The sequence below is a fragment of the Equus caballus genome, chromosome 14, assembly GCF_041296265.1.
Source record: "Equus caballus isolate H_3958 breed thoroughbred chromosome 14, TB-T2T, whole genome shotgun sequence".
Taxonomy (NCBI): domain Eukaryota; kingdom Metazoa; phylum Chordata; class Mammalia; order Perissodactyla; family Equidae; genus Equus; species Equus caballus.
In genome coordinates this window covers 39,931,066-39,944,920 of record NC_091697.1, presented here as the reverse complement: position 1 = coordinate 39,944,920, position 13,855 = coordinate 39,931,066, and the positions used below count along the sequence as shown (strand labels likewise).

At 51.3% G+C, this 13,855-nt stretch overlaps 1 protein-coding gene and 1 long non-coding RNA gene across 5 annotated transcripts in view; one reads left to right on the top strand and one right to left on the bottom strand.

Moving 5' to 3' along the window:
- LOC111767754 (uncharacterized) overlaps nucleotides 1–13,855 on the bottom strand; it is a 42,616-nt gene that overhangs the window by 15,146 nt on the left and 13,615 nt on the right. The gene's annotated exons all lie outside the window — the stretch shown is intronic.
- Nucleotides 1–13,855, top strand: part of GALNT10 (polypeptide N-acetylgalactosaminyltransferase 10) — a 215,614-nt gene that overhangs the window by 190,334 nt on the left and 11,425 nt on the right. For all 3 annotated transcript variants that reach the window (XM_023617365.2, XM_070232998.1, XM_070232997.1), the window contains exons 8-9: nucleotides 7,966–8,073; nucleotides 12,508–12,729. In XM_023617365.2, the coding sequence (XP_023473133.1) occupies nucleotides 7,966–8,073; nucleotides 12,508–12,729 (330 nt within the window). The remainder of the gene's footprint in view (nucleotides 1–7,965; nucleotides 8,074–12,507; nucleotides 12,730–13,855) is intronic.

Sequence of the window (13,855 nt, the reverse complement as noted above, 5' to 3'; positions counted from 1 at the left end):
AGTCACACTATCACAGTTCTCCCGCTTGGCAGTTAGAATCTTCCTAGTTCCAGTGGCTGGATGAATCTTTAACTCTGTAACTGGCCTATGCCTGCCTCCATGAGCTGACCCCTGCTCGTCTCTCCATCCTCCACCTTGTCCTCTTACCCCATTGCGTTAGGCTGGACTCTTGGTTACAGGTGACCAAAATCCCAGTCAATCTGATTTAAGCAAAAAATCAGAATGGATTGGCCCACACAACTGAAATTCCAGGGTAGACCCTCCAGGCCTGGCTGAATCCAGGCACTAACCCATCTCATGCATCTCTCTCAGTCCCTCGGCTCTGCTTTCATCCAGGCTGGCTTCCCACTCGGGCAGGCTTCCTCTCGTGGAAATACCCAGCAGCCCAGTGGAAAGAGTTTCTCTTTCCCATCATTCCTGTGGAAGTCCCCAAGTTGAGTCTCAATGGTCTGCTGGTCCCCTGCCCATCCCTGAACAGCAGTCTGATTGGTCAGCCACAGTCACAAGCCTATCCTGGAGCCAGGAGGGTGGAGATGGGCTGATTCCCCAAAGAAAAGTCCAGGCACTGTGCCCAGAAGGGGGAATGGAGGACAACCACAAACCACAGATGTCCACCTTGCCCAGTCATACAGAACTGCCCACAAGCCCAGGCTCACATGCCAGGCCATCTTTGGCGGCACCCACTGTTCACTCTTCCTGAAATGCCTTTCCTTAGACTGGCCAACCCATACTCATCCTTCAGGCTCAACCCATATAGATGGTCTCCTTGCAGCTCACCTGAGCTCCCTGTGCTGATTAGGGGCCACCCCGACGTCACTCCCAGCATGACTCTGAATACTTTGTGTTGACCTGACTTGAGGGTCAGCCTGTCTGCCCCACTGGACTTTGAGCTCTCTGGAGGCAAGGAGTGGGTCTCGTCTATCTCGGCACCCTATCTCATCTATCTTGGGCCCACGGGGCAGGGAGGTTTGTTGTAAGATCTCAATGGGATGAAACATTTATTTGGCCTGGAGCCAGGGAAAAAGGAGGCACTCAGTGAGTGGTGGCTGTTCCGAACAGAACCCTCACGTTAGACAGAACAGTATGGGATTAAGTCCATGAGCTTCAGCATCAAACCACCTGGTTTCTGGTGCAGGCTCAATCAGCTAGTCACTGTGTGATCTTAGGAAAGTGACTTACCCTCTCTGGACCTAACTCCATTGGTAAAATGAGGATAGAATAATCCGTACTTCATAGTGTAGGTATGAGCATGATATTAGTCAAACTGTGTTAAAAGCTTAGCTCAGTGCCTGGCACATAACAAATAATCAATAAATGGTAGCTGTTAATGCTGGCATTGTTGTGGTTGATGTACGGGCTGCGGTTGCAGGAAGACCTTTGGAAAGAAGTTTGAGTGGGAAGAGCTTTGAGGCTGGCAAGGCAGAGGCCAAAGACCATGGCTCCAGCCCAGCTCTGGAAGGAACGCTCAGTGCGACCTTGGACAGCTCAGCTGCCCTTCTGGCTGAGCTTTTATTCCTCAGCTACAAGGACACTCATCATACCCAAGCTCGTTGGGCTCTACGACGTGTGTCTACAGTGAGCCCTGGCAGGCACCACTGTCCTGGGAGGGGCTGTCACCATTCCAGTATGCACTGGTTCTCAGAGTGTGGCACCCAGACCAGCAGCATCGTCATCACCCAGGAACTTGTTAGGAATGCAAACTCTCAGGCCCCACCCCAGACCTGCTGAGTCAGACACTCTGGGGCTGGGGCCCAGCAGCCTGGCTTAATGAGCTCTCCAGGTGACTCCGATGCTCACTCGGGATTGAAAGTCACGGCTGTGATGAACAGGTGAGGTCTTGTACCAAGAGGACGCCCAGCTTGAGTGTGGAAAGACGGAGTCAAGGGTAGGTTTGTTGGCAGGTTGGCCAGCAGGTCCCAACACCTGCACCCAGCTTTCAAGGCTCTGTATCATTGGGTCCACCCTTGGCAGCCAGTTTCTCTTCCATTTCTTCCAACAGGGTTTTAGAGCAAGGCTGATCAATGACTAGGCCACGTGTGAATGAGTGAATGAATGAATGTTTGTACTGGGCTGGATTGTTCATAGGAAGAAAAGTACATGTGCCCAACGGAGCAGAAAAGTGAGTGCAGTGCAGCTGGTTCTCAGCAGCATCCACACCTGGGGTCCAGGGGTGCGGAGAGGGTCGGAGGTGACCGGAACAGGTGGCAGAGGGCCTTGACGGTCAGCTTGATTGTGACCCTTTGTTCTGCAGGCAATACAAGTGCCAACAGGGGTCTTTCTGGAAGACCGTGATAGGTCAGGACCAGGCTTTAGAAAGGCTGAACCAGGAAGGTGCAGTCCCCCTGGAGGACTCAGATCTGCCTGGTTCTGGGGGACCCAACCCTGATCCCACTCCGGGCTCTGCCACCTTATGAGCTGAGGCACCTGGGGAAGGCCCTTCATCTCCTGAGGCCTTGGTTTCCTCACCTGTGAAGGGTAGGATCGTCCCGCCCCCACTGGGAGGTTGGGAGTTTGCTCTCTTTCCAAATATGAGTCAAACCTAATGTATCCTGCAGCTTTACTGAATTCTTTTATTAGTTAAAGAAAAAAACCCTAATGTCAGGCAGCTACTCCCCATATGTGGGCCAAGTTGACTGTAAACACCTAAGGATGTAGTTGAAATAGTCAAATATCAAATTTATTAATTTAGATACACATATGCTTAAAACCATATTATATAAACATATTAACTTAGAAGTAAATGTAAATGGATTTTTAAAGTAAAATTGTTTTTTTCTACTCATTTTACCAACTGCATCCAGTAACCATTATAAACATCCAAAACTAGCATGAGTGAGGTCCTTTCATGCTGGGAAGACTTCCCAAAACGATATCTTCTTGTTCAAAACAAACCAAATATATTCAAAATAATGTGAACTTCCAGAAGACACAGATATCACACCGTTTCTTCTTTCCTGAGGGCAACTGTGTGGCACACCTGTATGCACGTGCCCACCACCAGTAGCGACAGCTGCCACCTGTCCAGGTAGCACCATTCGGATTGCACACAGTCCTCTGTGCTTCAGATTGACCTCAAGTAGCATCATCGCAACCCTAGAAGGTGGGCACAGTGGTTCATCCCGTTTTGCAGATGAAGAAACTGACGTTTTCAGCCTCACAGAGCTTGCCTAAGAGCCTGAATTAGACCTCAGTTCTGTCTGACTCCAGAGGCGAGCTCATAACGGCTACCCTGCGTAAGCACACAGATGATGCAGAATAATCAGTGGTGATTATTATCATATTATTTCCCCAAAGTGCAACTGAATAGCGTTTTCACTCCATAGGGGTCCTCCACCAAGATACCAACAGAGGCAGACACGGCTGGCTGCCATCTTCTCCCCGGCCTCGGCAGGCAGGATGGCTGTCCTGTTCCTGGTTGGTTTCCAGGCAGCCAAGTCCCTGACAGGAAGGCTTCCTTCAGCCCCTGCTCGCTCAGTTTCCCTCCGCAGGCGGGCCCTCCGCCGCTCGCTCTCCGCATCCCGTCGTTTCTCCCTGATGCACATCACCACTCGTTTCTCTCCGCCTCGGTTTAGGAGATAAAAGCGAGTAATTGTCTTTTGTAGACGCTGTAATGAAAGCTGTCATCACACAAAAGAAGTTTGCTAATAAAATAAATCAAAGCAGCAGTGAAAACGAATGGGGAGCGAGCTTCTTCAGTTAGATCTGTACTTGTCTAGTGGCAGGGTGCGTCCGGGAGACTGCTCCACAGGAGGGGAGAGGCACCAAGGAACGAGCTACCGTGTGTTTGGAACTCCTTTTGGTGGCACAGCCAGGCTCCCCGAGTAGGCAGCTGCATCACACGGGGTTGGGGCTGGAGATGGCACGGAGGCGGGCAGAGGGAAGAGAGCTGACCGCAGAGAGGGGCTGCAAGAATGTCCTCTCGGTGGCCTGTATTTGTCCCCATCCAAATACAATGGGGTCCCGGCCAAACACAATTCTGGCTGCTGCTGGCACTGCAGCTTCCCCTTCTTGCTGCCACCAGCTGGACTCTTCTCTTAGGGGAGAGGAGAATGTCCTTGGGCAGCCAGGCCCCAGGGGGTACCCCGTGACTGTGCCCCGCCCCGCCCTGTCATTCTCATTGGTTGCAGGTTCTGCCACCACATAGTTAGAAAAACTTCAATTTCCTGAGTCTCAGTTTCGCCACTTGGGAAATGGGCCATAGGATAAAAAACATGATGGCGGTGGGCAGAAGGGCAAGAGCTCTATAATTTCAAGGTGGTGGTATTTCTCATCCTTTTGCAAATCGAAATGACTACCCTTAAGCAGATTTGCTATGGCCAGGCACCAAGCTAAGTGCTTCTCACAGTTGTCTCAGGCCGTCTCAGCAGCCTTGAGTGACTGCCATCCCCAGGTCACAGATGCAGAGAGTGTGGCTCCCCAGGTGAATTCCTTGCATGGGGTCACACAGCTGCACAAGGTGGTATTGGGGACTGTCGAGCAGTGTGTGCTCATAACCCCCATGGCTGTGTTTGTTGCGGGTCTTGAGAGGCGCTGCCTTGGCTGTGAAAGAAGGGGGAGGACGGCCCTAAAGGTAGACAGGTAGGTGACCTGGGATCCAGACCAGCTCTGGCCAGCTCCCCCACCCAGGGCGAGTCATGACACCATTCTGTGCCTCCACATTTCATCATTGTCCCTGGAAGGAGAGTCCCCTCCAGTCTTGGGATCCCGCCAGATAACAAGTGAACATCACGGGGGATGGAGGATGTTGACCACTGTGTCGGATGCATTCTGGGTGGCCAGAGGGAGTTCTCAAGTGTTAAGTGTGCCCCACGATGGGCCCTTCTCAGGTGCTCCCAAAAGACTCAGGAGTTGGCAGCAGCTTCAGCTGAACAGGTGTCTGTCTCTCTGAAGGCAGTTCACACTCTGAGTCAGCCATCAGTGAATCATGTCCAGGGCAGGGAAGCCGTGGGGTAAACCCATCGTCCAAAGCCAGGACTCCCTCTGGGCTCCGGACATCCCAGGAATCTGAGGGCATTTTGGACGCCTCAAACCTCTCAGCAGATCAAGGTCACCCGGTCCCTCAGGAACCTTCAGGCTGATGGCCAGCGTGTTCAGAGCCAAAGAATGCCGAGGTCACAGCAAAGAGAAGGATTTGGAAATTGATCATCCGTCCACATAAAGGAAGGTTTCCTGCCAGGCGGAGCTGGAGACGCAGCCTCGTTAGCTAATGCGAGTTTAATGTGGAGTCGAGAGTGCTGGACGCCAGCCTAGTCAACTGCCCAGGAGACGTCCAAAAATAGAGCAGGATGAGGTGTCCCCCACCTGCTCAGCGCCTCTCCGCCGCCCGAAAGGCAGGGGCAGCCCAGCGGCGACCTGGGCCACATCCGCCAGACAAAAGCATCACTTCCACATCAATCACTTCGTATAAAGGAAGAGTTATTGTTATGGGATGCTGGCACCTGATCAATATCTCCTGCTTTGAAAATAAACTTCTTGGCTTGGCCTTGACATTAATCCACCATCAGGAGCCCATTATCTCGAGACCAATGTTCTGTTCTATTGACTTGCTCGATTTTTTTTTCTCCCCCAAGATCAGAATATAATTGCATTTCTCCAGGCAGCACTTCCACTAATTGCAGCCTCATGTGTACATATCCCGCCTCGGGAGCCCGGCACAGAGTGCATCCAGGGTGGGATGTAGAGGGCGGCAGCTGGCGAGAGGTCGTGGGAGACTGAGACCTGCGGGTGCACGAGGTGCCAGAGCGGCCCGTCTAGAGCCTCTGAGTGAATCAGGACGTGAAGCCAAATCCCCAGCATCCCATTGAGCAGTTCAAGCCGAGAAAGGCTCTTTTGCACAGAGTCCGGGTTGTCGGTATTGCACTCCTACTCCTTGTTCCACAAATGAAGGCACATGGTAACAAGATTAATAATAATGTCTCGACTCCAGCTGTGTCCCACCATCCCCACAAACCTGATGCCATGACTGCCTCCCAGGCCTTCCCTCCCCCAGCCTGCAGCCTATAGGCTGTTCTCCACTCCACAGGCAGAGTCGTCTTTGTAAAATAGAAATTGGATTATGTTGTCTCCCTCACTGAAGACTTTTGGTGAAGACTCCTTATTCTACCCTGCAAGATCTCTATGATTGTCCCCGCTCACCTCTCTGACCTCCCCTCCCATCACTCCTCCCTTTGCTCCAAGCCTCTGGCTCCCTACCCCAGGACCTTTGCACATGCTCTTCTCTCCAGCTGTTCCCTCACCCCTCCAATCTTTATGTTACGTTTACCTCCTCATCATTTAAGTCTTGTCTCAAGTAGTCCCTTCTAAGTGAAGCTTTCCCTGACAGGTGGGGATAACATAGCATCCCATACATCCACACAATGAGTCTATCCAGTTACCTTGCTTTTGCTTCCTTATAGCAGACATCACCATCTAAACCTCTCTCCCTGTATTATTTATCTACTGCCACGGGAAAAATCATCTTAAAATGTAGTAAACATCAGAGTCTGTATGGGTCGGGGATTTGGGAGTGGCTGAGCAGGATAATCCTGGCTTGGGTCTGTCATGAGGTTGTCGTTAGGGTGCCAGCCAGGGCTGCAGTCGCTGGAGGCCTGACCGGGGCGGGAGGATCCACTTCTAAGATGGCTTGTTCACGTGGCTGGCAAGTGAGCGCTGTTGGCAGGAGGCCTCAGCTCTGCACCACCTGGGCCTCTCCACAGGGCTGCCTGAGTGTCCTCACAACGTGGCAGGGATCCCAGGCAGTGCGGTGGAAGCCACCGAGTCTCTCATGACTGTCGTTTCTGCATATCCTGTTGGTTACAAGGTCAATCCTCACGTGACTCATTTGGGAGGGAACTGCATAAGGGCACAAATACCACAAATACCACCACCCCCCCTCCCTGAGAGCAGGGACCATGCCAACTTATTCACGGCTGTATGTGCTCAGCACAGTATTTGGCATGTAGCAGAGACTCCATAAATATCATCAAATGGATGAATTAATCATTGCAGTATGTAACGCTGCTGCGACTATGTGCCAAGTCCTTCACGTGCAGACCTCACGCCCCAGGCTCGCCTTACTTAGTCCTTTACAGATGAGGCTACTGAGCCACAGAGAAGTTAAGTACCTTGATGAGAGTCACAAAGCTGAATAGCGGCTGAGTCAGGATTTGAACTCAGGACTTGCCGAGAAGGGTCTGTTTAGGCTGGGCCCTCCGTGGGTGTGAGTCACTGTTGCTTGCACTTGTTAAGAATTCCCAAACTGCTGTCAGACCAGGAGCTCTTTGTGATGCCAGATATGGAGGGAGACACAAGGAGGAACATCAGGTCCCACAGTGCAGCGATACCCAGCTGCGTGGGTTAGCATGCCAGCCTGCAGAGAAGGTGGAGCAGGGCAGGCAATGCCACTGCTCAGGGTGACCCTGCAAGACACTCACAGATCTGGGAGGAAACTCCAGAAGCTAACACCAGAGCAAATATACAGAGCCTATGTGCCACCTTGTCCCCTCTCACACCTGTGGCAGACATCACTAAGCGATCACCGTAGTCTTTCCCACTGAGCCCGATGCCGCCTTCACATTCTTCTCAACACAGCACTCCAAGCGTCAGACTCTGGAGTCAGCTAGAGCTCGGTTTAAATTCTGGCTCCACCACTTACTGATCCTGTGACCTTAGACAAGTTCCTTAGCTTCTGTGAGCCTCAGTTTCTTCATCTGTAAAATGGAGCTCTGTTACTTCCTACTTCGGAGGTTTTCTGATGCGGCTTAAATGCGGGTCTGCGTCCGAGGCTCGTAGCACAGTGTTTGGCGATTCGTAAGCACCCGATGCTGTCAGCTGTTTTTACTGCTGTTATTACCGTGTTTTTCCCATGTCCCTAGTTCTGTGAACGGGGCTTCAGTACACAGTCCAAGCTGATGCTTTCGATGAACACTCTAAGGGGGCGGTGAACTGGAGGCAGAAACATCTTCTCTCTCCCTTCTCACCCTACAGGTGTGGATGTGTGGGGGCCGCATGGAGGACATCCCCTGCTCCAGGGTGGGTCATATCTACAGGAAGTACGTACCCTACAAGGTCCCCGCTGGAGTCAGCCTGGCCCGGGTAAGGTGGTGGCTTCCCTGGGGGCAACGGGGTTGGCCTAGGCCCATCAGCAGAGCAGAGGCACCCGGGGGCCCAGGCCAAGAGATCCCCAGGTGTGAGGACGAGCCCCACACCCCCACTCCCCAGGTGAAATCCAGTTTAAAAGAACTTACTTAAAGCTGTGCTAAACCACTTATTAGCTGTGTGACGTTGGGAGGGTTGCTTAACTCCTCTGAACCTGTGTGCCCTCCTTTGTTGAAAGGAAACTAATTCTTTCCAACTCTTAGCATTACTAGCAAATGACACAGTTTCCCAAAGTGTGATGGGCGGGATGGTTGTAGGTGGTAGCCATGGGAACATTTTTATTTTCATGTGTCAAAATTAATGTGAACTAGAAATTAATGTGTATTAGTGTAGCCAACTTGTGATTTCACAGACATTATTACTTAAGAGAAAACCAAAGTCGATGCAAAGTTAGACCGGGGGAAGTTAAAGAAACATTAGATAAACATTAATACAGGTGGAGTGTGTGTTTGGGAAAGCTGGAGCCAGGGTAGGTAAAAGTTCCCAGCCCCGGGTGGTTAATAAATGTTGGGGTCTTCCTCTTCTCCCCATCCCCTCCACTTTCACTGCCAAAAATTGTGCGTCAAACTAGTTCACTGCCTTAAATGGTTTGTATTAATCATTGCTTCAATTAAACTGGCCACTGGCTACAAATGGAAATCTGCTAGCCAGTTTTGTTTTTATTTTCGTATTAATGATATCTCACTAAACCTTAATAATAAATTTTAAAATATATATTTAGCGTCTTGGGGGGAAAAAAATCAAGGTGAGCACAAAAGAAAACGGAAGAGAGGGGAGGGTCCCCAGAGGGAGAAGACGGCCGCAGGGAAGTTCGGGGGAAGTTAGATCACCCGCGTAGCTTTGCCTCGCGGAGACCCTGCTCCTACCCGTGGACCCCACCCAGCAGATCCCCCTACCCTCGCCCCGTGCTAGCCTGTTTGGCATCGGTCTACACAGCCTCCTTCCGCCCAGGCCGCTGCCTCCCCGTCCCGTGTCACCTGACAATCGATGGCGTGCAGAATTGCAGCCCCTGGGTCCTGGGAGGGCCATGGTCCTGCGGTTTACAAGGAAGACTAAGGCTCCAAGAGGCCGCGGGTCTCCCCAGGCTCGGTCCTGGGCGGGGAGCTGAGCGCGGAGGCGGCGGGGGCTGCCCTGGGCACGGCGTTGAGGGAAAGGAGAGGCGGCAGTGCCCTCTAGTGGTCCAAGATGCTAACGACAGCCGCCCCCGCCATCCACGCTTTGGACAAGCCCCATCCGACGCGGGGGGGCGGGTTCCAGATTCAGCAGGAGAGGCAGGAGTCACATTCCAACTGAAATACCAGTAGCAATCCCAGAGGAAGGTGCCAGGTAGGAAAACAGCGCAAAGTCACTCAGTAAGCTCAAGACTGCAACTCTTTCAGCTACTAGGGACCGTGGGACCATGGGGGTACCTCTGACCCCTGAGCAGGACCACTCCCAAAGCCTGCTTTCCCTCCCCAGAGCCGTCATTTATAAGACCCACAAGGTAAAGAGGCTTCCGCTCCTGCGTATTGAACCATAGATGAATTCAATGGATAATAGGTAACTGTGGTAGCACAGACTTCCTGTGAGCCAGGCGTCCTGCACAGCGTCTTACATACTTCTCTCACTCAATTCTCACTTGTTTTTAATCCCATTTTAGAAATGAGGAAAGTGAAACATAGGGACGTTAAGTAACTAGAGCCAGAATTCAAATCCACTTAGGTCTGACCTATGCCTGGCACAGAGCAATTGCCCCTTAAATAGTGACTGCTGTTGTTAGGATCAGTATTAGTGTCAGCATCACCATTAGCAAGACTTGTGATGCTTCAGTCACAGTCCATATTGTGCAGCCTCCAGAAGGACAGACAGCCAGACAGCAGCGATGGAGCGCTTCAGGAAGGATGCGCCAACCACCCGCTTGCCTGCCTGAAGAACACGGAGCCAGTCTTAATTTGTTTACAAAGTTTGCTAAAATCCCTGTCTCTGCCTCTGGGAAAGGGGTCTTAGGGAAGGCAGTAACAGAAACCACTCAAACCTGGCGAAACAAAAGTGGAGACTTAGTGCGAGGATCGGGGCAAGTCTGTCGTCCCAGCGCAAGAAGAGCGGGGGGCCGCAGGCAGGGCTGGGACCCGGAACTAGGAAGGGGTTAGGAGTAGAGGTGAGAGGAGCACGCAGCCCACTGAAACCCCGGAGTCATTTTCGTGACTCTCAAAAGGGGAGATGTAGTAGAAATAAACGTAAAATCCTTTGCTTTGGTCCGAACAGTTGACCGTACAGAAGTTCAAGATCTGGGACAGATGGCTTAGTAAGCCATGTCTGGAAAATGCAGTACTCATGAAAATAGTCATCTAAATATCAATCAAAATTAAAACGTTATGTGATTTGATTCTTTAAGAACAACACTGGTGAATTTCGGCACCTTTCCTTGGTCAGACTGGCCAGCCACCCTTGCCTGGGTTGCAGAGAAAACTCCGGTGGTTCCTCATCGTCTCTGTGGCTTGAGTGGCTTAGACAGTGAGCCAGAGGACCTGGGCAGGCAGACAAGAAAGGAGAGTGGTCCAGGGGTGCAGGCCCTTTGAGCTTCTGTGGGGCACAGTTTTCAGTTAAGCCCAGCCTTTGCCGTGCCGGGGCCTGGCGAGGATAACAGTGTTCCTGAACTCTTTCCTGACCCACGCTCATACTCTTCAGCCCCCAGGGAGAACGAGGCAGCCGCAAGGAAATTCCACAGTTTCCTGGTCCCAGACTCAGAGGCAGCAAAACTGAGGAGCTGGTGAATTTTGTCTTTGGTCCCAGGGCCTCCCTCCTGTTGGCTCCCTTCTGCCTTGCTCAGAAGTCGTTTTGTGTAGCCTATGGGCTAAGAATGGATTTTACATTTTTAAATAGTTAGGGGGAAAAAAATCAGAAGAATAATATTTCATGACACATGAAAATCAAATTTCAATGTCCATAAAGTTTTATTGGAATGCAGCTACACCCATTCGTTTACGTAGCGTCTGGGGCTGCTTTATAGCTACATCAGAGTTGAGACCATGTGGTCTGCAAAGCCTGAAACATTTACTCTCTGGCCCTTTACAGAAAACATTTGCCAACCCGCCTTACCTTCTGCCTCCAGAGCAATCATTTACACTGAGGTGTGAATGACTGATAACAGCCTAATGTGCAACTCCCTTTTACTCTTCAGAGGAAAATTTGAATTGCAGTAGGAGAAAAAACTGTGATGGAGATTGCGCCTAGAGAGTTAAATGTGGGGGGATTTCTAGCAATAGCCAGGAGTTGGAGGAAGACGTTTTGGAGCAGGCGATTTCCCCCGGAACCCTGGAGGTGTGCTCTCCCAGTGCCAGCTGTCCGAGGTTCTCAGCAGGTGGTATCTACATACAAACGGAATGAGGTATTTTCATTACAGTTAACATGGAAGAGTTCCCTTTTCCTGCATCTCCAAGTCTGCTCACAAACAAGATGTTCCTTCACCTGCCACCTCTACTTGCCAATAATATGGTTGTCATTTTTTTATTGATTATCCTTCTGCTTCGTGATAAAAGTAGCAGCAACCTTGGCTCCTCAAAGGATTATTTAAAATTCCAGATACTGATGGAATTTTATCTTTTAGTGGCAAATTGTAATTTGTTTCTACCATGCCATTTGGCCAGCACTCTTAGTTGAAAAAAGACAGAAACCCAACTCAGGTTGGCTTAAACGGAAAAGGACTTTACTGGCTCATGTAACTGGAAAGTCCTGAGGTGGTTCTGGCTTCAGGCATGGCTGGATTCAGGTGCTAAAAGGAGGAATTTATTCCTCATGCTTGCCCTCAGCTCTCCTTCATTCTGAGTTGACGTCATCCTTGGACAGGCTTTCCTCAGAGGGTGGCCATGTGATGACAGCAGCTCTGGTTGGTATCTTACCCAGCAATCCATGCAGCAACTGAGGAATTCTTCCCCCATAGTTCCAGCAAGAATTCCAGGGCTAATGCCAGTTGATTCTGATTGGATTGGCTTAGGTCACACACTCACTGCTGACCAATCCCCTGTCCAGGGCTGTCTGTGTTCCCATTAGTCAAGCTGGGTTATGTGCCTTTCCTCAAGCCACATCAGGCGATAATGAGGCAGTGGTGGGTCCCCAAAGGAAAATCGTTGGGGGCTCTCAGTAGAAAAATAGAGGATGGAAGAGAGTCAGGCAGAGCAACAGCAGTGTATTATTCAACAGTCAGTTGTAGAGCCTTTAAAACATGCATCATAATAATAGAAATATAGAAGGCTTAAAACCCTGGTGGGGTAGGGTCCTTGCTGCAACGTAAAATAAGGAAGGTTGATCTCAACCTGCAGAACTCTTTGCAGCCCAGCCCCCGGCCTCAGCCCCGCCCAGAGCCTGACCCTTGCCCCTGCCTGTCGCCCCCAGAACCTGAAGCGCGTGGCCGAAGTGTGGATGGACGAGTACGCGGAGCACATTTACCAGCGGCGCCCGGAGTACCGCCACCTCTCCGCCGGGGATGTGGCCGCCCAGAAGCAGCTCCGTAGCAGCCTGAACTGCAAGACTTTCCGGTGGTTTATGACCCAGATCGCCTGGGACCTGCCCAAGTTCTACCCACCCGTGGAGCCCCCGGCTGCGGCTTGGGGGGAGGTGAGACTGGGGGGCAGGGCCAGCGACGAAATGGGGGCCGGGTGCCAAATGCACGTGGAGACCCCTTCACGGACAGGAGCAAAGTGCCGCTTGCTTGCTTGCTTTTCCTACAAAACGTTTTCCTTTCTTTCCTGGTCTCTCTCTAGCCCTGTCACGGTGTTTTTTCATTTGCTATTCAATATTGAGTAGAGAAAAATTAAAACTTTAAATTATTAGCATAAATTTTACCATTCCTCTTTGTATTATGCAGTGCCGGTTTTAAATGCAGACGAAAGAGCGTTTAACTCACGTTCAGAATCGGCGAAATTTCACAGTTTGTGTTTTAAACCTTGTACGTGCATGTGTATTTCTTACCAGAACAGTGGAAACACCGCACAAAACTAACGCAGCTGGTTTTATTTCGCTTCTTGATAATGCGTACGTTCTGCCAACCTGTCTGCCTTGGCTTCCTGATGAGTGAGGAGGAGCCGAGGGCAAAGGGACTGAGGGCTGCCCTGTGCTTCCCTTTCCTCCTGCTGCTTGAGCGGTGGGCTAATCCAGGGAAATAACCCCAGTAAGAAAGACACAGAGAGCCCCTCGGTCCTTCTTGAGTCTTAGGATGCCACTGCCCTTCTTATACAGCCAAAGCAAGTTCTGGTTGGAAAGGAAAACGAGGTCTCTTGGACCTGCCAGCACCCCCACCTAGTCATAGACTAACCCACTCACCCTGTACTCGCTTTGATTCTCGCTGAGCCCCCATGCGTGTGGGACCCCGGGATTCTGTGCTTGTGGGGCCTCACAGACGCTCTATGTGATGGCAGCAGAAAGGAACGGCGGATGCTCGCATAGCATGTGCCACCTCTGTTCACGCTGCCCCATTGCCCCCTCAGATTTCACTTACAAGTCCACAGATAAAATGAAGAATTTTAAGACAGTGACGGCAGACCTTTAAACCAAGCACAGATCTGAGCGAGGGGCCCCGTGTGACTGCCTGTGTCACACACCCACGAAGCCAGTCCTGCTGGAGGAGGCAGACAGTCTTACCAGGGGGGGACGCACTCCATCACTGGATCCTGGGTCTCCCCGCTGAGAGGACCCACTCACATATAGATGGGTGGATTGGGGAGGGGAGCATCAGAATTGGAGC